The following is a 27,420-nucleotide window of genomic DNA, read 5'->3' as shown; positions in this document are numbered from 1 at the left end:
AACAAAGCAAAATCTGGTCCTTAAAATGTGGTGCTTAAACTGCAGCAGGCTTGGTGTTACTCTTTATGGACTGTGTTGAGAGGATTATTTGGGTTCTTTGTTTTGCAAAATAGAGAAAAAAAAAAAAAAAAGAAGGTTTAAGTTCGCTACTGTTTTCTGTGCACAGAGTTTTTCTTTATGACAGTATCGAGTGCTGTGAGTATGCAGCGTATAGAATATGGCTATTAAATGGATTAGCTATTTATAAAGGGAATAGATGCATATTCTAGCAGAGCCCAACGTGTTTTGGTTTTAACACATTAGGATTTGGTAAACAAAAGGGCTCTAAACGATGTCTGTGGACAGAAAGAATTACAGTAGGAAACTTAAATGAAGGAAATAGAAATCCTGAACAAAATCAATAAAGTAAGTAACATGGGAGCATCTTGTGCTTTGGGTGGGGCTGTCAGTGTGATGACAAGGGTTAATCCTAGTAGTAGAAACCTGTGATATTTCTATTCCTAAACTCTTAGGAGAGATGCTTTGTATGTAAAGAGGTACTGGTAGCATCTAACCAGAGTGAGTCTTTGCAAAACCTGTCAGCAGTTAACAGGAACCTTGCTGGGGCTCTGCAAAAGCCCCAAATGTGAGTGTTTCATAACAGCAGTGTGAGACAGGTTCTGATGCTCTAATCCAACTCCTATACAAACAAGTCTTGTTTATTTACAAGGACAGGGATAGGAGGGGACTATTTTCCAGGAAATTTCTGAAAGATCACTTTGTGTGTTTTACCAAAGACAAATTAATTACTTACCACGAAATTGCAGTTAGCCAAGATGATAGTGTGTCCTTTGGATCAACCGAAGTTCACTGTAATGTGAATATTTCAGTAGTTGAAATCAGCACACTGTCTTGGTGAGACAATTGGTCTGAGATGTGGCATGATAAAAGCAAGTTCTGAGTTACAGAATAAAGTTGACTGATGTAAATCCCTCAGCAGAAAAATGTCAGATTGATTGGCACATCAAGCAGTCCCTGCACCCCTTCTGATTAGGAAATGCTGTGAAAAAACACAGAGTAAAATAAGAATCATGTGAATTAATTGATGTGCAAAGATGTGCCCCAGTGAAAAACTAATTCCTTGCCCAAATCACCACAAAACAAGCCTGTAGAGGAAAGAAAAAATAGCTGGTGTTGTTGCTCTATCTGATGTTTTTTTTTTTTTTTTTTTCCCATTGTTGGTATGTGTGCCAGTTCAGCATAAAGATTCATCTTTAAATGGGTGACGTGGGTTTTCCTTTTCTATGTGAACTTCATATAGATGTGCAAGCTTTTAGTCAGACTTCTTTAGTTAGACTCCCTACCCAAAACCGTCAGGCCAGACTTGGCTTAAATGTATACCAGGTGCACACCACACCCGAGATGTGCAGGTAGGGAAGCAGATGGCAGGACAGCCATCGTGTCTCTAACACGTAGCTACTGTCAGGGTAGTGGCAGGCTGTAATGTGTAGCTACTTGCGCAAGAAAAAACTGTTTTGTCTTTTAGTCCCTGCGGCTTCTCTGTTGGTTTTCCTGCTCATTCATCCTCCTGCCCAGTTCCTCACAGGTCAAGTTGTTCCTGTTTTTGTCACTTGTGAATTGGACCTTCGGTCATGTTCTGGAAAACATGGCAACCCTCGCTAGCTTTTGATGTCCACAAGAGTTTTTTTTGTTGAAATAAACGTCATCATTATGTTAGATGTGCCTTGCATTTTTGCTAGGTGATTGTCTGGTGAGACACAGATGCCCGTGTTGCTTTTGGGAGCCTGGGCTTTAACATTGCGGGACTCCAGCTTCTCACCTGGTCATACAGACTTTACTCTTCAAATTTTGGTTCCAGCATAAGCAGCCCAAGGAGGTTTAAGTACTGTTATCACACTCTATTTTGCAGTCTCTCATTTTCATGTTTCATTGTCAACTGATGTTGTTAGTCACTGTAGATCCACATATTGTAGCATTGTCCTTGCATTTGATTTATTTTTGATGGCTGGAATATAATTTGGCACCAACAGATATGTCTTTGCCTGCCAATAGTTTGAGAACAGAGTGTGATTTGGACAAGCAATAGAACTGTCTGTTGTTTGTTGTTCATGTCCCATCCCCCCCTCCTGCTTTAGCTGAGCACTCTTTATTGGTAAAGCCCTGTTGACATGTATATTCTGTCAGTCACAGCACAGAGTATATCATAAAACGTTTATGTTCTTAGCACAGGCACATCAACAATGAAATCATGGCAATGCCAAAATAAATAAAAAGTTACTATAAGGGCTTTCAAAATCGACAGTATAGTGTGACAAAGACAAAGCTAAACTAGATTGGCAGCTAGCCAGTTATCTTAAGCCAAAGTGGAAGTGCATTCAGCTTTTTAACTTCATTTTTGTTGGATATAACTCAAGCAAAAAATAAAGCAAGACGTACAATTTATATAAAGTCCTCATGTAGGAAATGTCTTAATGGCAGCATTACAGAAACTCTGATATAAAAAAATGCCCGGAGATTTTGAAATGCTCTGATTTATGACATTTTGATAAGCTCTCTACATCTTTCTGGTTCTGCTTAAGAGGTGCTTTTACAGCACTAGAGAGGAGCAGTAGTGTATGTATGATAATTTATAGAGGATGGCTTGTCAGGAAGGCACCAGAGTGCTTCGCAGCTATTATGATATTCATAGAACTGCAGATAGGATAGATATTGTTTAAACAAAAAAAGCAGGTGATCTTGATTATATTTTCAGACATTACCTAAAATGATTTATCAACTTTGTGCCTTGGCTCTCACTTTTGAAACTTGTTAAGTGCTTTAAACATTTGGATCAAACATTGTTCAACCCCCCAGCCCCTCTCCCCAAAACCTCTGTCTAGAAAGTACTTTGGGTCAGTGTTGATGCTTGATTCAGCTCTCAGTATATGTAGTATATATAGCAAATGCCAGGAGCCACCAGCAACTGAAGGTTTGGGGACCAAAGCTGAATTGTCCGCTGCTAGATTATAAATTTTGTCAAAGCAGCTATTGTAAGGGGACATCTCAACACTATGTACACGTTCTGGCTTGAATTCTCACTTCCTTGCAATGAATGCCCTTTTTTTAGTACTGTTAGAATATGTCCCTATTAAGCTCAAAAATGTAAAAATGCCAGAGTGAGATTGTGACTAGTAAACTGATTTATTTTTTTTTTTTAACCTCTTAGTTTTAGTATTCATCAGGATAATAGAGAAGGAATGACCATGAAACCATGCACTGCAATAAATCAAGGTCAAGAGAAAGACATGACCACCATAGAAGACTCAAAAGCAAATCCACCCCTCTCCTTTCTGGCTTTAGAAACTTGAAGTTAAAATGATGGAAGTTTAAGTTTCTGCCTGCTGTGTCTAAGAACCTTATGTGACCTAAAGGATTTTATGGGACCTTATTAATCAGGGTTGAGAGATGACTAACAGAAACAGGCTATATGGACCAGACAAGGGCAAGACTCTGCAGCTTCTGAAGTGATCGTGTTGATGGCAGGGACTGGCAGCTTGGTCAGTGAGGAGAAGCTGGTGATCTGCTCTCAGCCTTGCTCCAGGGACTAAAAGGGACTTAACAAATTCTGCCTGCTGGATAAGGGATGCTGCAACCTATCTTGGAGGGCAGGTTTGGCTTTTCTGAAGTTTCCAGCTAGATTTAGTACTTGCTGAGAAGCTAAAGCAAAGAAATATGGTGTTATGATACTGTAGCAGAAGGGAAGAGTGCTGCAGTTCCTTACTTTTTAAATGCCTTAGGGTCCTAGCTATTGCTGCATAACAAAATAGTTGATTTAATATACTGTAGCCACTGCCTGCAGGCTGCTTGCTATTTGTCACTGAAGCTGAATTCCCTCTTCTTGCCCTGCTTCCCTCTCCTTTCAGACTGTTCTTGCAGGCGTAATTAGAACTGTTGGCCGCGAAAGCACTAGTTGGGTGAATGCGTTTGCAGGGATGTGTATGCATTTGGCTCCTAGAAACAACAGAAAGCAAATCAGTTTTCTTTTGTTTTATGAACTTTGCCTAAAAGGGAAGAAAGAAAGAAGCTATCTATCTTCAGTTATGTAAGATGCCTTTCTGCTACAATTCCTAGTTTGTGTTTCCCACGGTAGCTGAGCACAATTGTTGCATGTTTTTGTCCTTGCAGAGGAGGCATTACTGGAGTTAAAGGCACTGAAAAGAGTTTAAATGCTAATTTAAATTTTGGAATTCTCATTTAAGGGAGTTAATGAATGTTGTGGCTTGCTTACCTGCAAGTGTTTGAACCATACATATTTTCTAGAAAGAATAGCGATATAAAGTAGGTTCCAGCTCAACTGTGAGTTGATTATCAGATGTTAGGAGTTTGCAGTGGGATGGGTTAGCTATATTTCTGTTTTCTGGCAGATGCTTAGTTGCAGTATGCGTTATTAACTGAGTCAATGCAAATGCTTTTGAAAGTTGTGCTATATGCATTAATCACTGTGCATACAACAGAAAGTGTCCCAAATTAACATAACTAATCAAGATAAATTGCAGAATATTTTCTCAAATTGAAGAGAAAAGCAAGTCAGGAATCAGGTGTCTTGGTTATCCAAGTGTAGTAGAGGGAATGAGAGGGGCCTGCAAGACTGACTTACCATCGGAGGAGAAAAGGAGCCCCCTGGTCTTATAAAGAAGGTCTGTAGAAGGAAGGGGCAGCACAGAGTATACTGTGAGCAGCATCCACTCTGTGTAAGCAAGAAGGCTCTGCAGAGGAACACTAAAGCCAGATGTATCAGGGGAGCCATAGTTGTAAAGAATTCACAGCTCAATCTGCCTACAGGGAAATGAGAGTTAGATGTTAATGGGATACAAGAAAGACTTGAAGATTTTGAATGTATACTCAGGCAGGGAAGATACCATTTTGAATATTTGCTGGGATTCATCTTTCATCTTTACTATCCTTGCGGCAGCTATTTCATACAGAATATATTCACACTGTAAAGTTACTGCACTGCTCCCAGGAGGAGGGTTTTCCTGTTTTCTTCTGTATAGATTAACAGGTAAAAGAAATACAAAGAGAGGGAAGAAGATCACCACACATAGCACTTGAGTATGGTGAGCAGTAAGAGTTGTTGAGAAGAGGCAGTTTTCTAGAACAGCATTGCTTAGGCCTGAAGGTTGTGAGAGGACAGGAGAAATGGGTGTGGAGCCCTGCAGGACAGAGAGGATTTCTAGTAGCACCTTCCCAGCACATGTATTTTAATAATTCCCTTGTATCCAAAGTCACTTGAAAAATGGAAGGGAAGGGAGAGGAACCAACCAACCACAGGATACACTTGGGTTTGCACTGGCTTGTGAAGGTAATCTCCCTGTGTTGGGCTGGCAATGCAGGACATATGTGATGCTTTCTTGTGGATGAAGCCAAGCCAGAGACACACTCCTGAAGTGTGTTCCATGAACTCAGGCCGCCAGTAGGGATACAAAGGGATGAACTGGCTGCAAGACCAAGTCCTTGATGAGCTTTTAGCAGGCTGACACTACAGCCTTGAGTGCCTCACCCCTGTTAACAGGGCTGTGTTCATGCTGCAGCTCACACTCCCCTCTGGGAAAAAAAATTGTGACTGAACAGTTTTGCCAACTCACTTGTTTAACTGTGAATACTCCTGCTCAGTTACAAGAAGCGTTTTGGAGATAGCACTACAGGCACAGGACAACACACAGCAAAGTCAGGAAGGGCCTTGGAACACAAATCAATCATGCCTCCTCAAAAGATATTGTGGAGAGAATGGGGTAAACAGCCAAAAGATGGGTATTGATCCTGTTACTACTTAATCCAAGAATGCAATTTAGTGAAGTAGAAAAGCTTTGATATGGACTTGCAAGTCCCTTCCTTTCCAGGATGCTCAGCACTGTTGCACCCCTCTGCAATAGAGAGAGATGGTATCCCAGGTGTTAGTGCTGGTGCTGGTTACTCCTGACTCTAGGCCACACCTGTAGTCACCAGCAACCCTTACCCTTGTGTGTATGTGCAGCCTATACCTCACTGCACCAGCTGGACAGCAAGGAGGTGATTATAACCTGTTTGTGTGCTCACCTGCTGACCTGGTAGGACCTCATGCAAAGTAACATCTCTGATGACACAGTTGTACATCTAAGTGGATCCCAGGATGAAAATGTGATTCCTGAGTTGCTTTTCTAAGAATTTTGGAAAACTTGAGTCCTCCAAAGCCCAGCAGAAGCCCCACCTAGTTCATGAAGGCCTTCACCCACTCATCAGTGCTTCCTACATCTACCAGCTGCAGGATGGTCTTGCCTAACACAGAGTGGTTACTGGGAAGGAGCTGGAGATAGTAAGGCTCTATGGGACAACAATTGTTCTCAAATACAGATACAATGTCATCTAATTACTGTGAGCTGGTGCTACAAGTTTGCAGTTGAGGGCCCAGCTGTACCTCTGAATGCAAAAGTGCCTGGCTCTGCCCTGGTGATCTCATATCCCAAAGAGGATGTGGTCTGTCCAGGCTGGGCTTGTCTCCTGCTACAGCTGCACAAGTAAGCCTGCCAAACTGCAAGTTAGGTGGGGACTCAGGAAACACCATGATAAATTAAGAGGGACATTCAGCCTGGCCACTGGACCAGGAAAGGAGCTTTGTTCTACACATGCTGCCTTTTAAAGGGAATGGTGGCAGGGCAGTGGCACAATTCCATCATCTGAAAAGGACCAAGTTTAGCAGGGCCCAGCTCAAAGGACTGAGAGGGAGCAGTTGGCATAGGGATTCAGACCAAAGCTACTCCAGGTGAAGCCCCAGAACACCCAGAGTATCACCTCCTCAACACCAGCTACTTTACTCTGTTAAATTACTCTTGCACCAGCCCACTTGCTAAAGTTAAGTGGTTCTGTGACAAAACTGGGATTAAGTTGGGGCAGCCTTTTGACAGCAAATTCAGCTACCATGAGTCAGGCCCTTACTGCAAGTTACCAGCTTTTCAAAGCTTATAGCTAGATTGCAAAGAGGATGAACACTGCCAAAGAAGTTATCCAGCATTCAGCTTTTATTTACAAGATGTCTCAAGATGTATACAGCAAAATTTGCTGAACCTGCTGGAGGTAACACAGATGCAACAGCAGCACCTAATGACTGGTGCAGTTTTGTAGACTATGTCTGAGGAAAATAGTGTGTCAGTTATAGGAGAAATGGTAGAGATCCTGTTTGACAGCCATGAGTAAGCCAGGAACTCCTCGTCTACCCCCAAGTCTTGAAGAAAACACCACACTGGGAATGGCATCTTTGGAGGCTGGGTGAGGGGAAGGGATGGTTCTGAGCAGATGTGCATCTTGGAGACTCCAAATTCTGGTGTAGCAATCCTGACCAACTGGAAAGGAAAGGACATCAGAATTCAACATCATACAAAAAACACTGTACACAGCTCTACAAGATTATCACAAAAGCAGAAGGTCTATGGGGAAAAAACCCTGACCATTTCTACACACATTAGAGGCAAAGCGCTTATCAACACTTCACAAAACAGAAATTGTACAGTGAACACTGCAAAAGTGGGAAAAATGTACATTTTCTATTAGGCAATAAAAGTTAAGACAAAAATCAGTGTTTAGAGTGCTTTCCTCATTACCAAGCCAAAAAAAAGGAGAAAAACTCACTGTCAAATTAACTTGAATGCTTCTCGTTATTCTGTTATGTATTGACAAATCCAAGGAGAGATCACTGTGTTTACAGTGATGCTGTGAAACTTGGCTATACTTTGCTTCATTTATTGGTACCTTTCCTCCCTCAACCCAAGTAAAATCAAATAATTTCAGACTGTAGCCAAGTGTATTCAAAATGAACCTGAGCAGTACAGACAGTTTACAAAGAGTTATGTTTACACACCAATGCTTCAGTCCATCACCACACTACCCACTTAAGCACTGAATAAACATACACATGGTCTTTAGTTTCTATCACCAAGTCTCCCATTTATACATTGTTTTGCCAAGTTTCAAAATCAAGTGTTTTCTACTCTACTGTAGAGACACACTGTGGGAAGGATAATGAAACTTTTGCAGGAAACAGCAGATAAAGCCATTAAGCGCCATGCAGGAGCGATGACAGTAGGTCTGCATCCATGACATTATTTCTTAATTTTCATAGTATACTACAGTATGTCTAAGGCTAAGTTTCTTCTGAATTTTAAAGAATTAACAGCTTTATAGCTTTCAACAGCTGTAAGGTAATAAATGTTCCTCAGGCGTAAGAAAATCACTGCCACGCACTCTACAAGTAGAAGGGAAAAAAGTCAACCCACCTGCTGTAAGAAGTCCTTCCTCCTCATTTACATGCAAAGGGAGAACAGCGTATTCATTGTGATGACCTTTGTACTGCTTCACACACTTTGCTGTTCTCAAGTCCCACAGTTTTATCTGCACGTTGAAGCAATTGTTTGAAAGAGGATATATTAACAAAGCAGAGGGCACTTGATGGTTGATAAGTCGATCTGGAAGAGGACTCATATGGGACTACCACCCAGTTCCATACTAACCCCCAAAGAACAGGCACCCACCCTTGGGACTGGGATAAGCACCTGTCAATGCCCAGGTACTAAAAGGAGCAGAATACTGTGCGCCAAACCCATACCTTTCCAGCCATGTCTGCTGCCATAAGATAATGTTCAGCCTCAAGAAGGCGAATGGATGTAACTGCTGAGTCATGGAAGAGACGAATTGCTTTCCAGCTCTGGCCCTTTCGGCTGCGTTGACGCACATCAATGCTGAAAATCTCACCTGAACGGCAGCCGTTGTACAGCATTGGGGTCTGGAAGAATCCAAGAGACAGAACATCTGAAAGGATCTTACAAGTTATACAGACAGAAGCTATGTCAAGCTTTCAGACTCCCTGGTGCAGTCATCAAATTATTTTATTAACATAGGAATTAAGAACCAGAGTTTTTAATACACACTGCAACATTTTTTGGCCAACTCACTAGTTCCATTCAAACCTGAACTATTTACTTTAGCTGTAGAAGTTCTGCTAGGTAAGTAGGAATGTAGTGTAACATAACACCAAAACAGGAACGCGAATGCTCATATTCTGATTTCAGCCTTCTCACTAAATCTGTGAACAAGTCCATTAGTACTTCATAGGGATCTTTTCCTCCTTGATAGAGACAATACATTGAGCGTTAACAAAATGAGGTCATTTGCCAAAACCAAACCAATTGTACAACACATTATTCCTGTGCTTTTTATACTTCCTTCATTTCCTTTTTACCTCTGTACAATTAACAAAAGCACCCCTGTCGCCACAGAGTTGGAAATCAGTTTATCTTTTTTTGTTGCTATTCAATTGTGTGCAAGCATCAGACCACATGAGCTCTGTTGTGGAACAGCTGCCAACAGTAACTGCAATCACAGCCTCACACACAGCGTGATGAGTCCCACCACAAACAGAACAAAACGCCCACTGATGAGGCAGCGCTCTGCTCGGTTCTTCTCACCTGTGTGGCAAACTGTTGTGCCAATACATCGCTACTGGTTCCAAATGTCTGTCGATGCCCTGTCACTACATTGGTCACAAGAACTCGTCGTGTCAGGCCTAAGGAAGACAGATTATGTTTGTTTAGCTGTAATTTTGGTAGCAGCAGGAAGATTAATGCAAGAAGTCTTTCCCACTGAGAGAGAAGGGTTTGCTAGCCTGGCAGATCACCTGTGCTGAAGCAGTTGTCTGCTTGGGGATTCAGGCACCAAGCACAGGACCAGGCAGTGGATATCTTGAAGCTGCACAGCATTCCAGGTCGATCTCCTATGAGAGAGGAGCAACACATGATGAGTCCATAAAATGTTAGGACAGGATGATAACTCAGAAAGCTTCTTTGGATTTCCATATTTCTTTTAACATTTAAATCTGAAGAAGAGAAAATGATGCCCAGTTAGTGCCCCTGTGCTACCCAAGAGACAGGAAACAAAACTGGGACTTCAAGACTGTAAGCTGAAAACTTAAGAGTTTATATAGGTAGGTGATTGTGAGAGATTGTGAAATTTTTTCAGTAGTCAGAGGACTGACCATGGCAGGAAAGAGAAAAATAACACTTGCCCTACAGCACTAAGTAAGCCATTTTTTAAACATGAGTGAGCTAGAAACACAAAACATTGACTTTATAAACTACATGTTAGCCAAAGCCTAAGCTGTAAGTTCTTCGCCTGCCTATTCAGGAAAAAAAAAAAAAAAAAAAAAAAAAAATCGAGTAACAATACCCTAGATTTGATTCTTTCTCATGTAGCTCCTGTACAAAGTCTAGTAACTGACATACATTTTAAGCCCTCAGTTTTCACTTCCTTCATGGCACATTCACCATGATCATACATATGTCAAACAGCACAACACGGTTTTAGACTGGTTAAGTTCTACTTTGCGCCCCACATCTACTTAGCAAGGGTCCCTCAAACCAACAATTTAGGAGTGAAGTAAGTCAAGGAACTTGGAAATACCGAAAACAGTCCGTAGGAAATATTAGGCAGGAGGACATCGGTGGAACTTGGGTCATCTGATTACAGTGAAGGGCTTAAACTGTTCTACAGAGCAATTGGGCAGGCTGGCCTAGTAGCCATCCATCTTCAGTGACTCTTCAGTTCATGATAACACTATGCATATTTTTTTTTAATGGCTGCATAAATAGCATGACACCAAAATTTAAATTAAGTTTAACACCTATCTATCACAGATTTCCTCTGTGTGAATTTAACTCTTCATATCTGAATGGAAACTGGGGTAGAAGACTAATGTGTGACTTGAAGAAGCATGGTTCTGACATCTATCAAGAAAATCCAATTAATAAAGTCCTGCCTCCAAGAACATTGAGCAAACAAATATATAAAGATACAGCTACAGCCAGACTTAAGACACAGGGTTCTCCAAATCAATTGTACTTACACACAACTGAGCATGAGCTTGCACAGGGAGCTTTGTGCTTAGACATTTACCAGCTTTCCACTTTGGATTAATCCACTGAACATACTTGAGTAGCTACTATGAGAAGGGATTTTGCAATGATTCTAGATAGTCTATAAGGAAATTTGAATACTTCTTGTGTGCAGCTTCTGAGCATTACTTACAAGCCAAGCTACTCCTGAGAAATCTCAAATGTTTACTTTACAAGCGAGGTGGTGTCCTGCCAAAAATCAAGTACTACATCAGCAGCAGCTAAAAATAAACTAGTGCTTTGAATACTGCTTGCTAATTAATTCTTAAGGCAAGTTCTTTCATCTGTTCACTTCTTAAACTGTTTCAGAGTAAATTTTACAAGAACACAACAGTCTCACCAGCTAGTGAAGAAAAGTGTAGAAATAACCTTTCCTTTGTTTTCTTTTCATACCATAATCGCTATCAAAAATTGAAGAAAACAAACAACAAACACACCCTACCTGGGTTAGTGCTGCTGAACAATGATGCTGGAAGCAGACTAGCACAGCCTGGTGTTTCTGCAATTCCCATGAGACACAGCTTGCTGAAGTGAGTTAAGGAAAACAAAGATTTCTCCCTAGAATGTAACATTCTGCGGAACAGTTATAGCTAAAAGCAATATACTCTGACACAGTCACAGCTCACAATATTTTCCCTTTGAGACCTTTGATGTGCCTTACAGTTTACAATAAAGTCTTGACTTTTCATTTGTTTCATAGTAAAGAGCTAGAAAGAACTCTAATTCTTCGTTGTGTATTTTCACTACCAGAAAGACAAGGTAAGGGGAATACTAAGGCATCTTTCTGGCAACAGAGAAAAAATAATGCTTGGCCTATCTGGATTGTTCTTTTCATCTTTACACTGCATCAATATACATCTGTTTTTCATGGAGATAAGCTGAAGAAAGGTGTGCACACATGGGGGAAGTGGGGAAGAATCACTTTAGATTATATTAAAATACTTTCTAAAGATTATACTAGGTATAAATAGGATTTGAAAGCTGCATTTCAAGTTCAGCGGGGTAAATCTGTGACATCATGAGAGGAAAGCACAAAATAACCAAACGATCCCAAACTCCTGACCATCTGTGAGGAAGCCTGATGAACTCCTGCCACCTTCTGGATCAGTCCTGAATTGCTTGGCTTTTCCCCATGATCCATTACATACATTTCCATATAATTTCCTCTCTTTTGGCAATTTAACAGCACATCCGTTGCCTGCCATCTCCCACATTAAAATCCCCTTTCTTCCTCCCTTCTCACCTTGCCCCAACCAATATGGGATGGTTTACAACAGAAACCAACCAACCTCCTTTCAAAGAGGTCCACTTCAAAGACAAAGTTTGTTGTTCTCTGTTGTTCTTTTGAACCAGGCAATTTCTAAACATCAAATCATTGTGGATACGGCATCTAAGTTATTAATGAAGTGGGAAGCCTCCAGGGCGGGAAACATGGTCTTTCACCTACTATTACACTGGAACAATTTTACATGTATCTCTAACAGAACTATACATCTGTCGCACTAGATCAAACATCCTTCAATTTTTATATTTTTCTGTTATAAGAAAACTTAATTTCTGAGTCTTCCTGGAAATTAGTCATTCTGTGCAGCATGATGCAGACTTGTGAAAGCTGAAGTGAAATTTCGCTTTTTTTTTTTTTAAAGGATATAAAACATGAGAATCTGGATGAGTCAATGATGCCCAGCACACAGAATTCACCTTCAGACACAAAAAGACATATTATTTTTGTGATCCGTTATTCAATTAATGAAAGGGTATTTCCATGCAAAGATGACATAAAACTATGCACTGGGCAAACTTCCTTAACCCACTAAATAGCCCAGTAACGGGACATGATCATTTTAGCCTCATACTCCTCTTAGATGGGGAGACAGAGCGGCATTGAGAAGTCTGTCCAAACATGGACTGAAGCACCAAGCACATCCTATTATTTAAAGATCATCATTAAAAGAATCTGAGCATGAAGAAGCTACAAAAGCTTGTTTAAAATATGCTTCATGTCTAAGGATAAAAAAAATTTCACAAAATTCTTTTTAAGAAAGAAGCATGCAAATCTTAGTAGTTTCTGGCCCTCAGCATGAGTTTTGTCATCTATGGCCAAGTGCTACTCTGAAGTAAGCACTTGGTAGCTTGTACTGCTACATAGTCATCTGCTCTAATTGCACCATGACATTCCTGAGAACTAACACAGGTACTGAGGACTTTCAGAAACAAGTTTACTGTGATTCTGCCTTGATCCAAGCTTCACATCGCTAGATTCTTCCATTCTTTCCTCCTAATCCCTCCCCCAACCGTAATGCATTTCCACCTTTGCCTCCCAAGAAACAGCGTTCTGAGAATGCAACAACCAAAGGAAGCAGGAACAGAACACGGTACTTTGCGGTTTGTGAAGTAGAGGTTGTCATACATCTCCACAGTGAGAGACTCCTTCCCCAAACCACTGAGGTTGATGATACCGTATTTACATCCTCCATGCTCTACATCATTCACAGTGAATATCCGTTCACAAGCAACATCTGCCTGTAAAATAAAAGCTTTCTGGTCACACTTACTGGAAACTTACAGGAAAAAACAGCTTGAGGGAGCTGCATTAGGTCTAAAATGAAACAACACTTTTATTCTGATCCCTTTAACGTCATCTGTTTTCTATTAATCTCTGAAAAGAGTGGCTGATTCCTTTTTATAAGCAAGCACAGAAAAAACACAAGTAAGAAAAGGATTTAGTTCTTGAGTAGCAACAAATACTCTTTCCAGTTATATCAGCTGTACACACTGACTCTGGCTGATTAGTAAGCACAGACTGGTGTTGGCAGAAGACTCAAACCAAAAATGTAAACCTTATCAAAAGGACGTGGAATTCTCCTGCTATTGGAGCAAAAAGGCTGGTGCTACATTTCAACTTTTTTTTTAAATGACACTAAGTTTCTGATTCCCTTCTGGCTGCGGCTACCTATGCACTGCTCTGTTTACCAGGCTAGGAGCTGGTCCTGGAGAGCTGCCTACATACATTATGAAAAATATTTGCTCCAGAGAACTCTCCTGCACATGCAGTACCATCAAAACCAGTAGAAACTGCCTTCAGATGATGAGATACAAAATGATTACTGGTGTTTACATAGATTCCCTGAACCACAGACTCTGCCACTCCCAAAATTCTTCTCTTCCATTTACTTCTTTCTCTTAATCCTCCCAGCCCCGCACTATCCACTCAACTCCTGTTTATTTCCTGAAGAACACGTTGATCTGCTTTAAAAAAAAAAAAAATCACCACTTTCATATCCAACCTTGTCATAATTTTCCTTTGTAGGAAAGGAACGGTGTCTTCCTGTTTAAAATTACTGAGCGCAGATTTTGAGAACGGACAGAACACAAATAACACATCTTTGAAAGCAAAATTTGACCTACGGGATTTGATTAGAAGATCCCTAATTTTCACTGAAGGTGGGTTCTCTTTATCCTAAAGACTTAACAGTTCTCATAACATACCACAATTATTTTAAAGTTGTTGGTTCCAGCAACTGAGGAATCTGGACTGTGAATTTCTATCTTCCTCCTCTGCATGCAGTTCACTTTTAGTTCATGCACCAACCTGGAAAAGCAGGGTGGGGTGAGAGAGAAGAATTCAGGTAAGCCTACACTTAAAAGAATGAAAAGTTAAAAGATTTCTGGATAGAATATCCAGAACTACTTCTCAGTCACAGAAGACAAAATGCCTGAACAACTAGCATGCTGCAGTTTCACTTATATAACCCATAAATATGTGCATCTTCCACATTTATGGAAGTTCATCCTTTATTTCATGCCCCAGCATATCTTCTGTAGCAGAAAAAACAACACAGCAAGTCACTAGCTTGCATTCTGCGTTATTACTGAATCTGAGCTATCTTAGCTATTCTAACGGGGGGCAAGGGGAACACTGATGTCAGTTGAAGCGCATTCATCCAAAGAAAAGCTGCACTGTATTCATAAAGCACAATGTGGCAAAGCAGCATATATATATTAAAAAAAAAAATAGTTATAAACTCCATTTATCTGAAATTGGAACGCCTTCATTTGAATTCTCATCACTTTAGTAATCTGACTATAAAATAACTATTTTTTTATTTTAAGTAATATGTTCCATCCTAAGTGGAATGTGAAGAAATGCAAAACCTGACAGGAACAGTCGCAGTAACAGCAGAACTTGATATTGCAAACAGAAGACAAATCACTGTACCTGCAATAACTTGTGGAGCTGAGCAAACCCAGCTGCCGTTTCTGGAACAGTACAGATGAGTTCAGTCCAGCCCTTGTTGTCTTCTGGAAGATAATAACACGAAGGAGTACAAAATTATTTGCTTGTTTACAATTCAAACGCGGCTGTGGGATGTTCAGGATATTTAGCTAACTTTTTCCTATAGCCTACATACCTTAAAACTTTCAGAACATCTATAAAACACATTTCAGCACTATCTCCCTGGTCTACTACAGTAAGTAGACAATAATATATTAGTGCGAGATGTGGGGTGCTTCTATAAATACAAAAACTAGAGGAAAAAAACCCCAAACAAAACAAAAAACAACATCCATTGTTTTTACTTGGCATAGTCAACAGTACCACCCAGAGGTGTGAAGTCACCTTCTGGTTTCACTATATAAACTTAAATTTTTATTTTACAGCAAAATTCTCTATTTCAAAGAGACTTCTATTAACTATGCAGTCTTACTGCTGCATTAAACTACTTTTCCATTCATAATTTTTTTAAAATTTCACACAAACACTTTCTGGGAAGACCAAAGGATAGAGTACTTTGCAGAGTTACTGAGTAAGAAATCATTTTGATAAAATGCTCAGAAAAAGCCAGTATTTAAGAGTCAAAATGTTCTTATCTGGGAGCCTAATTCAGATGTCTGATTCAATAGCCAGATTTTGAGAAGAGATATATATCCACAGTTTCCATTAACAACAGCATGGCCAGCAGCTTTTTGGTATCTATGAAACCAAAACTGTTCATGGAAACAGCTAAAATAACTAAAACAAACCAAACAAACAGACATAAAAAACCACCACCACCACCACAAAACCAACAACAACAACCACCCAGCAGCAGGACTTTCACAGTAAAGACTGAAGAGCTCAAAATATGGTTGAAGTGAGAACTTCATTATCCAAGGAGAAAAAATACTGCTTGCTTCTTCCAAATGACAGCATGTTTAAGCTGAGCTGTGATTTGTAAATTTATAAGTCATGGTTTTGTAATTAAAAAACATCCTTGTTTGGTATTTTACCCAGAACACAGATGTGCAGCATCTGCATTAACTCAGCTGCAACACTTTATGATGAGAACCATTCAGGCTTTCCAGGCAAAACATACAACATGCCTTGATTTTACCTGTACGAAAAAATTCTCCACGACAAACCTGTTTCTACAAAATATCATTAGTATTGTTTCTTCAGCGTCCACGAAAATGATCAATACATTTATTAAGCATGTGGAAAACTTAAAGTCAAGACCTCACTTTGCTGATTCAAGGCAGGCGTTTGAAACCTGGTGTCCAACATCCTCACTCAAGGGCAACTGTTGGACAATCCACAATTCTGAGCACAGTTCCTGTCTCTTTACAAATTTGTTTGTAATGACTCACTTTCATTCCTGTGTGGAACAGCCAAACAAAAGGCATCGAGTACTCTAAATTCTCAGCAAAAAGAAATTTTCACTTCTTCAGACAGCTTAGGGAACTCTACCACAGTCAGAATTTAAAGGCTTATTATCTGTCCTGGGCCTGAGCACAATAAAGCTTAATTGCAATCTTTTTCAAAATGTACCTTCTTTTGTTTTTCTTCCTCTTCTAAGAGTCTCAGTCTTTTGCATTCCATTGCCTTGTACTGAATGCTCTCCTTGGTGAGTGGGTTGTAGTTATTATGTCCAGGCAGCAGGCGAAAATAGCGGTTCTTTTCTGAGTCATAGTAAAATCCTGGCAGTTCTTGGGAAAAAAAAAAAAAAAAGTGGCAAAATCAGATGGATAACTAAGTTTGTTTATCGCTTTTTGACATCCCACATCTTCATGGGAATGTCAGTCATGAGACTCAAAGCTTTTGCTCCCAGCAGATCCCAAGCATGGTACATAAAGTAAGAACAGATGACAGCCACTTCAGGGGGAAAAAAAAAAATAAGGTATTTAGTTTTCAAATGCAGTATTGTTACACAGGTACAGAAGGGGTGCCACTACTGACCAAGATCAAATTCAGAGAGATGACAGAAGCAAAGAAAGGTTTTGCTGCAGGACAAAAATGACCTTTCTTCATAAGTCAATCAAGAGGGGACACTCTTCATTAAAAGACTAAGTAGGGCAGACTCAAACTGGGGGAAAAAAAAAAAAAAAGAACAGAGTATCACCCAAACCAAAATAAAGTGATTCACTTCCCAGAACAAGCCACTTTTTCTTCAACACACAGGCGAGATTTAGATACAATCAAGAGTACATTTGGACAATACACAGAGGCTTCTTCCAAAGATAAATTGGGATGAGAGAAACATTGAATTTGAGTGCTTCACTGCCTTGGGTAAATTCACAGAGGCAGACAAGTAAAATACTTGGACAGATTCATAATGGTACATTGTCTCAAGACAAAGGATTCTATTCAGAAGAGGTGAGTGTCAATTTCTTCATTTCAAGAGTTTGTATTTAAACCTTTATCTACTACTAGAAACTGCATTTGAAGTAACCCCTTTTTGCTGCTGCTTACAATTCAGCTCCTTGTCATCATCTTTTATGTTTCAGCTTAGCAACAAGTGACCAAGATTTATTCAGGTCAACAAAAATACAGTCAGTGAATGAATCAGGAAGCACACTGCGTTTACTATACGGAATCTAATTACACAGCAATAACTGTTTGGCATCTCCTAACATGCTCACAACCTCTTAAGCACAAAAGGGTGCTATAAAAAAAGGTCTCTCTAAACTTCGGCTTCGTCTGTTGTTAGGAGGTTATAAAGTCAGTGGTGTTTCAGGACGCTCCTGTTGTGGAGATATGTATGTTCCCACAGGCTTCACTTCTGCTAGGGTTGTTTAATGATTCAGGAAACCAGAATGTGAACGAAACATGTTTCTCAATAGCTCTAGTACTGCATGAAGTCTGATTTCACCAGTCAACTCCCTGATAATGAACAAACATTTAGCCAGAGCGTATTATTTCTTACAGACTACAAAATACACTGATGGCATAAAAAGATATTATTTTTCTCCCCCCAGCCCCATGAAGTGGTGGATTGTTGTTTCTTTTAAAAGGCTGAATAACTGAATGCAAGTTATCAATTTTTATATGCTCTCTTATTTTCTTTGCTTATTTTATGTTTACATTGAAAGATGCATTTCATAACATCTTCAGAATATATGAGAAAAGAAACAAAGTTCATCTTCTTCCCAAAGCAATGCTTCTGAAGGGAGAGACAGAATTCTGTTTTTTCATTTTTTATCAGCTTGGCTAAGCACACAAGTTTTCACGCAAAAGAAGCACTTGTGTGCCTGAAAGTGCATCCTTACTACATCTTTTTATATCACCTGATGTTACTTTTCTCTACAAATTTTACTGCTTTTATCCTTCCTGTAACATCATACTATTAACACAGCTGCTACTACTTTTTAATACAGCCAGCATATAGAGACTGATTTTTGACCCATAAACATGGTCTCTTACCTGGTACTACAGAGTCTTGTGTTAAACTGGATGAAGAAGGATCTCCGCTGCTGGGGCCTGCAGTCACTGTGGTCTGTGGTTCCTCCTGTTCCAGCCTAGAAAAATAGCATTTGCCTTCAAGACAGGTTCACAGCTGTCCTACACATCTTTCCCACAAAGAATCCAAAAAGCAGCTTGTTACTGACATTAATGGAGTATTGTACAATTTTGCAGGGCTGTGATAAGCACACAGTGCATATCACCATACACTAAACTATGAAAATGAAAGAGTAAAAATATTCAGCTTTAAAAACCTCTCAAGAACATTAGAGATACCAACATCTTGAACATCTTAATTGCTTGCTATAACATTAGGGGTAGCTGCTGATTCTGCAAATGCTATTAAGGCTTTTCAGCAAAATATTAATTCTGGGCATTTTACCATATCCTTCAATTAAAAGAAATTGATGAGCAAATTCCACAGGTATGCTTTCTGAATCACTCATACAACTCTCACTTTAAGATAGGTATTTCTACATGCCATCTTAAAAGCATTAGGCCAAGACGTTTTGCAAAAGTCATAATTTATTGAAAACAAAACGACAAATAAATTCTAGGTGAATACCAGCTCTATTGCTATTTGATTATACGATTTTGAAAATAGTTAATGAACAAAACTGATCTACAAGGGGAAAAACACCCCACATCAAGACAAAGATCTTCAATTTAAAGCTTTTAAATAAAATCCTTTAAATTCTATACTCACTGCATTAGGGCCCTGCATTCTTACAAAAATACAACTAACGGGACAATTCATATATAAGTGCATGTGTCTCTTTCTCCAAAAATATTTAAAATAAATACTTAGAGCACTAAAACAAAGGATTTGCCTCTTTTATTCCTGCAAGAAGCACTAAAAAAAAAAACATGGGAAAGAAAGAGAGCCATAAAAAATAGCTCAAACACAGAGAAGTTCTAAAGTTTTAAATGTACTTTTCTGAAATAATCAGTTTTCAAGGCAGTGGATTATTCCCGAGACCTTATTTCATTTTCCTAATCTGCTAGATGTGGTATTATTACCACATTACTTAACATGCTTTCAAACTTTCAGGAAGATCCTTTAATGACAAGCTCTACACTAGTAAACACTGTGGCATAAAGTAAAAGGGCAGATGGAATGGAGGACTTAAAAACATTTTTCTTCCCTAAAGTATTTTTACTTATTGATGAAATGTTTATGGATAACCTGGCACACTTGAAAGGACTAGGTCATGGAACCACATCTCACTTTAACATCAATATACAGCTGTTAACATGTGATAAATTTCCAGATATCAATGCAATTTCAGTCCCACTGGGGATGACAGATATACCAAAAGTACTGTGTGCAGTTCTAGACGGTCACCATTCTACAAATTCAATTAGGCGTAACATCCAACGCTTAACCCATGCTATGTATAGAGCTGCATTGACTTGCCTTTCGGTACAGTTACTGTCACTGGGCCTCCTGCAGCGATAGGGACGGCAGCCGCGCTTGCAATTGCTCCATCCATGCTTTTCTTTGCCTCTCCAGTAATTTCTTTTCATTTCTACCTATAAAGCAAACACATACATTTGCTTCAATGCTACTTGCATGGAACAGTCCAACACACGGTAGTGCCTTAACACAGCCCCTTTTCAAACAGTTTCAAATAGCTTCGCAGTGGCCTACAGAACAAAACCAAGGAGGCCCACTGAAAAACACAACCAACAATTTACTTCTAAAGAGAAACACTTTCAGGTTCAAACGATATCAGATTCAAATACAGGCAGAGCAGCACCACCGGCCGTCTGAAGCGGGGCACGGTGCTGCTCCTCTCGCACGCAGCACTGACAAGGAGCGCAGGCCGAGCAGCGCTGCCGCCGAGAGCAACCGGGTGCCGGCAGCCACCGGCGTCCCAGCGCGACCCGCGCCCTTCCCGCCGCGGGCTCTCGCAACACAGGCACAAATCGAAGCGACCAACGGCGGCCTGCCCGCTCCCCGTCCCGGCCCCAGGCACCGCGCCGCTCCCGCGGGGCCACGGCGGGACTAGCGGCCGACCGGCGGCAGCCTGCCGGAGAGGCCGCCACTCCACACGGCAGCCGGGCCGGACCCGCGGGCCGACACCCCCGGCCACGGCTTCGTAAGCGACCGGGCCCGCGGAACGCCCGCACTACAGGCGCTTCCTCACTCCTGCCGACTTCACTGCGGGGCCGGGACCAGCTCCGCAGCCCGCCCCACCGCCCTGAAGCCAAAAGCCGCTGGGGCAGAGACGCGAACCCACCAGACGCTTCCCTCCAGCTCCTCAGACACCGTCCCCTGTGCCGGGTCTCGCCGCTTCCACCCTGCCGCCCAAGCTCCGCCCGCGCCTCGATAGGCGCGTCTGATTGGCCCTCTCCCGCTCCGGCCGCTTGACGGACGGCTCACTCACCAAATAGCAGAGGGCTAAGCTGGCGCATGCGCCTCGCGGAGCTGGTTGGGCCGGGCGGGCAGTGGTGGCCGCAGGGCGTGCGGCAGCGCAGGCGTGTCGGGATGGGGTTTTTGGCTGAAAGGAGGCGTTTATCGCGGTGGAGAGGGCAGAGAAGTGGCGGCCTCCAGGCGGCCGTGGGGCGGGAGTGCGTGGGGAGCTTCTGAGGGGACTGCCGGTCAGCGCTTCGGACGCGCTTCTGTGTGAGGGGCAGCCTCGGTCCCGCTTGTGCGGAGAGGAGGCTCGGGGGGTGGGGGGGGAACTGGCAGGTCCCGCTGCTGCTGATCATTGTGCGGGGCGCTGGGGACGGGATTGCCGAGCAGCGCGGACGAGGAGGCTGGACCGTGGTGGGGAAGAGGCGGGGAGGGTTGAGCTCTGTGAGAGGAGAGGCTTGGGCTCCTCAGTACAAGAAACACACTGAGGTGCTGGAGAGAGTTCAGAGGAGGGTGATGAAGGTGGTGAGAGGCCTGGAGCACAAGTCCTATGAGGAGCGGCTGAGGGAACTGGGGCTGTTTGGCCTGAAGAAAAGGAGGCTGAGGGGAGACCTGATCGTTGTCTACAACTACATGAAAGGAGGTTGTAGCATGGAGGGTGTTGGTATCTTCTGCCAAATAACAAGTGATAGGACAAGGGGAAATGGCCTCAAATTGTACTGGCAAGGTTTAGATGGGATATTAGGAAAAATTTCTTCACAGAAAAGGTTGTCCAGGGAAGTGGTGGAGTCACTATCCCTGGAGGTGTCTAGTAGGTGTGGTGCCTAGGGACATGGTCTAAAGGTGGACTTGGCAGTGTTAGGTTAATCGTTGGATTTGATGATCTTAAAGGCCTTTCCAACCAACATTATTCTATGAAGGCAGTGGATTTGCAGGGCATGGTGGGGGAAGGAGACAGAGATGTGTGTTTCTGAGGGATGGGCATACTGAAAGGGTGCTGCTGCTTCCTTCTCTGGTTTTCTAGTTGGTTGAAGGCTGTCCTTTGGCTTTGGGGAGCTAGAAGCTCTCACAATCTCTCTAAATTTGTCAAAAATTTAGAATAGAGAGTGGTGGCTCTAAAGTGGCCCTGCTAGCTGAGACCTCTTGATGCTTAAAAGATTTTTTTAGTGTTGTGCTGTTGGGCAATAAACAGATGAGTGATATTGAGGCATTAGTACTAGGATAGCTTTGGGAAGCATGCAGCAAATGGACGAGTTGGGAGAAAAAATCTCGAGGCTGCAGGGGTCAGTAGCAGGAAGAGCTCAGCACTTCTCAGTTGATCAGCAAAAGCTGAAAGAGCAACAAAAGGATGTAGGGGTAACTACCATCCCATTTGCAGTTGTTGTAAGAAAATGCCTCTCTTAATCTTTTGCTAAAGGTATCCTTAATCTGGTTTTGTGTAGTGGCCTTCCTTCCCCCCTTCTAGCTTATACAGCATCTAGGAGTTAAAAAATTAAAACCAGTATGGTAAAAATGTTTATTCGCCTAGTGGATGATGAAGGTTATGGCAAAACATGAGCAATAGTTCACAAAAAATGTGAAAAAACAAAGTTTCAGCTTTTTTCCTTCCAAAAAGTTAGGTTTGGGTTGTTAGTGGTGTTTTTTGTTGTGGCTTGTTTTTATTGTTGTCACTTGAATATTTTTAAATTTTAAAAAATGGGAAAATAGGCAGTGAATTTTTATTCATTCATTTGAATGTTTAGATTTTCACAAGTTTGCTCCATACACTTGGCAGAAGAGTAATTGGGGGGATATATTCTGTTCTGTTTCACACTCCCTTGGTCTGTGTTATAAGGTCAAAATGCGTAGACTTAAAAATAGCCCAGGAAAGTATGCCTTTAGGGATATGAACAGCTGGATAATTCACCTGCAGTTTGTATAGTCTGTGAGTTTTATTTCTGTTTCTTTATGAGGCAGACAACAAGCATGATCTTATTCTGAGCCACTTTTCATTGATTAGGCCCGTTTCTCTCTGTGATTTAGTGATACAGATCTTTAGCTTCCACAAGATAATTTTGAATTTTAATATGGTAACAGAAGAACAGTAGAACTGCCTATAGAAAACTGCATCAGCAGCCCTTTCTGTGAACTGTTTAAATTGTTAATACTGTCACTGTTGTAGACTGGATTCAAAATGATGATATATATGGTATTGGTACTTGATAATCTCTATGTAAATTTGATGTGGATGTACATACGTACAGGATTCTAGGCAATGCTTTTTCCCTGTTGTTTGCTGGCTCATGGTTAGTAATTCAGAATGTTTAATATTTTACAAGTAATATTATACTCTGATTCTTTCATTGGCTTTGCTTCATCATTTTAATTTCTGATGCCAGTGAGCAATATTTCAGGTTCGGTGACCAATATGCTGTTTGTAAGCTGTGGATTTGACTCCACAGAAATAGAATTGCCATTGGGGAAGTAGTGTGTTAAATGGTTTGTTTTCTCAGTTGTGTTGCATATACTCATTATGGAAATTCATAGACTAGAATAGACTGGAAGATATTTCAGAAGTTGATGTTTTTCCATGTATATATGCATGTATTTAAATAAAATATACAAATGTGTAAATAAAATACACACCCCATCCCTACTGTGTTCCATAGCAATTGTTTGTCTAAACTCTTCTTAAAGCCTTTTGGTTTGGTTTATTCTGATTATTTTATTCTATCTCTCGCTGAAAGATTTTCTGATGTGTTACCTGAAAGCATGTTGCTGCAATTTAAAACCATTACTGCTATTGCTTCTGCCTTCTGTGGATACAGAAAACAATTGATTATTGTTTACCTTACTTTTACTTATCTACCTTACCTTATTTATTATTGTATTGCCTTACTTTCTACAATCATATTACATATTTGAAAATTGTTAATGCTGTCCCACTTCAGTCTTTTTCTCTAGATTAAAGAGTGGCTAAAGAATGCCATTTTACTCAAATACTGCAGATGACAACTTCCAGCTTTAATCATTCTTGCTTCCTTTGTGAATGCTTTCCATGGGGAACGCACGTAGGTCTTTTCCAACCTAAACAATTCTATGATTCCATGAGCAATGTTAACTTCCATTAAGCTTGTGGTTGGATGGGATGGGGGAGTTTTGGTTTGAGAACTGCGATGCGATCAGTTGTTTTCAGTCTGGTTTGTGGAGCTGGCTGTGTGCCTGGGCTGGTCACAATTGAATGCTGCTCTTTTCAGGACGGTTCTTGGACTGGTGAAGGCCATGCTGACCTGCAGATTGCACTCTGCTATCAAGTCATGTCCTTCATTTGCTCTGTTTTTCTACTTATTTAACTTTAGGGACTGGATTTATACCTGTGTGGTCCATTAAATACATATGTTCAGGCTATATTTACTTTGTTAGTTCAGTTTAAAATATAACTGTGAATTTCATTAAAACATTCTGTAAAGACCAGACTTAGTGAATAACATTAGAATTTATGATTTGTACATAGGCTTAGGATTGTTGCAGTTTAGTGAGTTGCTTTTCAGCTGAATTGCAGTACCTGAACCTGTGTTTATTCTTAGCGGTCACATCCAAAACCTAAAATTAGTTTGCATAAACTCTTTTTGTGCTGAGGCTTAATCTGTGTATTTTACCTCATGCTTGTTGAGGACTAAAACTCTGCATTCTGCCAGCTGAAGCTTAGCTGACACAAGGCAACTCATTAAGCTTGGGTAAATGGAAGGTGTACCTGGGCCTGTGAATTACCCTGGGCTTGTCCAGGGTGGTCAGAAGCAGGATTTTCATAGGAGGATTTTTCACAGTAAAATTTGTCCTTGTTCTAATGCCACTGAAATCAAAGCAATTGTATTAAAAGCCTATTTAACTTTGCATGCTTAGTCTTTGCATGATGAGCTGCAGTTGTCCTGCAGTAATAGTGTCAAAGCTTTTAGGTGTTTTTGAATGTGAAAGTTGCTCTTTGACTTTCTGTCTTAGTTCCCAGAATATTCTGCTGTCCCAAAGGCCAGCTCTGCTGTTGACGCCAAAAATTGCTTCTGGGTTCGCCTGCACCAGGTTACAGAAGAAGGAATAAGCTGTTACGGCATTTAAGGAGTTAAGGTGATGAATTATCGCAGTTCATATAATGATCAGTAACTTGATGCGTTTATTCGGTATGTGTGTGGGTTTGCTTTTTCTGGGTTGGTTTGTTTGTTGGGTTTTTTTTGTTTGTTTTATATCTGGAGCTCCCAAAGCAGTTCTGGTGGTCTTGGAGATGCAGCTGCCTTCAGGATCTGCTGGGTGGCGTAAGTAGGGGAACAGACCTGATCCGCCCCAGGAGAGGGCAGTACTGCACTGGCACAAACCCGCCGTCTCTTGGCTCTGTAGGGTATTTCTTTTGGATCTGTTTTGTTCCAAGTATCGAATTCCTATAAAAATCAATTTAAAAAGCAGAAGTACATCAACGAATCCCTTTGCAACACTACTTGAAGTGTATTTATTTGTATTTATAGCTCAAAGGTCCAGGGGCACTGTTAAACTTCTCCAAATAAGAAATTGAAGCCTTTTTCTCCTGATGTATCAGCTTTGTCTATGCTGCAGGTCAGATGTCATGAAAAAGCCTGAAAAGTCTGCAAATGAAACTGAAATTTCATAGTTTATATCACTGCATTAGTTAAGAGCTTTTTAAAAATCTGGTACTTCTGACTGTTGATATGGCAAGGAATGCTTGTATGCTAATAAGCAACTCCTGGAAATTTTGTGTTAGGTTCTGCATAAATCAGGTCTTAGTATTTTAGTGTAAGTTTTTTTTGTTTGTTTGTTGTTTAAGTTATCAGTTGATATAAATCCAAATTGTGCTCTGAGACTGTCTCTGAGACTCTTCCTTTCAAGTATCCTTAGCAATAAGAAGTATTCTAGTCAAAACTTGTCTTTTCTTCAGTACTGCTGTTCTTAATGGAAGTGTTCAGATGTAATTTACTGAATAGTCTGATGATTAATCAATTGCTCTTTTTTTTTTTTTTTCTGTGGGATCAAAAGGAATAAAACGTCTCAACAATTTGCATGTAAAACTTACCAGAATTAAGTCCCATTTTAAAATTATTGTGGTGCTTAGGACGTTTTCACTAACAGGCAATAATGAAGATATTTAGGTTACGCTTTTGGTAGCACTGGTGGAGGGACTCTGTGGCTCCCGATTATAATCAGAGAACTGAGGGCAGAATATGCAGGTGTAAGTGGATGTCAACAATTTACCTGGTTTGTGTATTGGTAGAAATGAAGCTGTGCTGTATCCTAGTTTCATCTGGGATAGAGTTAATTTTCTTTCTAGTAGTTGTGTTTTGGATTTTGTGGGAGAAGAATGTTGGTAATACACTGATGTTTTAGTTGTTGCTGGGTCATCAAGGACTTTTTTGGCTTCCTGTGCTCTATCAGGTACACAAGAAACTGGGAGGGGGCACAGCCAGGACAGCTGACCCAAGCTGATCAAAGGGGTGTTCCATACTGTGTGACATCACGCTCTATATAAACTGGAGTTGGCTGGGGGGCAAATACCCTTTCTCAGGAACAAACAGGTTGTTTGTGCCATGGGTGCTGAGGAATTGCATGTGTATCACTTGTTTTGTATATTCTATTCTATTATTTTATCTTCCTTTGCTGTCCTATTCAACTGTCTTTTTCTCAGCCCACAAATTTTTCTTATTTTTATTTTCCTCCCCATCCCATTTTGGGCATGGGTGGTGTGGCTGATGGTGAGCAAATGTTTGCATGGTCCTAGTTGCTAGCTGAGGCTAAACCACGACAAGGCCTCATTAGGTAGGCTGGCGCATTCCAGGAGATAGTCTGTTAAAAATCCATCTCTGAGACCTTCCACTTGTCATCGTCTGCTCTCCCTCATGGGAGGCACAGATGAGTGGGCTGCATTTGCTGCCTTAACGTCTGCACACTACTGCATTGCTGCTGACCACTTGGAGCTGACTGGAGGAAACAAAACAAACATCACAGAATCGCAGAATGTTAGGGATTGGAAGGGACCTTAGAAGATCATCTAGTCAAATCCCCCTGCCAGAGCAGGAACACCTAGATGAGGTTACACAGGAATGTGTCCAGGCAGGTTTTGAATGTCTCCAGAGTAGGAGACTCCACAACCTCCCTAGGCAGCCTGTTCCAATGTTCTGTCACCCTCACTGTGAAGTTTCTTCTCATATTTAAGTGGAACCTCTCGTGTTCCAGTTTATACCCATTGCCCCTTGTCTTATCATTGGTTGTCACCAAGAAGAGCCTGGCTCCATCCTTGTGACACTTACCCTTTACATATTCATAAACATTAATGAGGTCACCCCTCAGTCTCCTCTTCTCCAAGCTAAAGAGACCCAACTCCCTCAGCCTTTCCTCATAAGGGAGAT

The 27,420-nt window shown here is 41.0% G+C and overlaps 2 protein-coding genes across 4 annotated transcripts in view; one reads left to right on the top strand and one right to left on the bottom strand.

Annotated features, from left to right (window-relative positions):
- ZFYVE1 (zinc finger FYVE-type containing 1) overlaps positions 1–16,013 on the top strand; it is a 48,669-nt gene extending 32,656 nt beyond the window's left edge. For 2 of the 3 annotated variants that reach the window (XM_065064481.1, XM_065064480.1), the window contains exon 13: positions 14,266–16,013. In XM_065064481.1, coding sequence (XP_064920553.1) covers positions 14,266–14,291 — 26 coding nt within the window. In that variant the 3' untranslated portion in view covers positions 14,292–16,013. The remainder of the gene's footprint in view (positions 1–14,265) is intronic. The other variant, XR_010472984.1, reaches the window with a different exon arrangement.
- Positions 7,017–21,055, bottom strand: DCAF4 (DDB1 and CUL4 associated factor 4). The gene is made up of 14 exons (XM_065064482.1): positions 20,919–21,055; positions 20,093–20,208; positions 18,637–18,731; positions 16,765–16,922; positions 15,175–15,257; positions 14,445–14,547; positions 13,335–13,478; positions 12,607–12,656; positions 11,398–11,477; positions 9,683–9,778; positions 9,474–9,571; positions 8,615–8,791; positions 8,286–8,400; positions 7,017–7,355 (listed from the first exon to the last, which is right to left on the bottom strand). The coding sequence occupies exons 2-14, from the start codon at positions 20,200–20,202 to the stop codon at positions 7,162–7,164; spliced, it is 1,503 nt and encodes a 500-aa protein (XP_064920554.1). The 5' UTR covers positions 20,203–20,208; positions 20,919–21,055; the 3' UTR covers positions 7,017–7,161.
- Positions 21,056–27,420: the final 6,365 nt, after the last annotated feature.

The sequence above is a fragment of the Columba livia genome, chromosome 5 (assembly GCF_036013475.1).
Source record: "Columba livia isolate bColLiv1 breed racing homer chromosome 5, bColLiv1.pat.W.v2, whole genome shotgun sequence".
NCBI classification, from domain to species: Eukaryota; Metazoa; Chordata; class Aves; order Columbiformes; family Columbidae; genus Columba; species Columba livia.
Note: the sequence above shows the minus strand (reverse complement) of the source record. Positions and strands in the feature narration are given on the sequence as shown.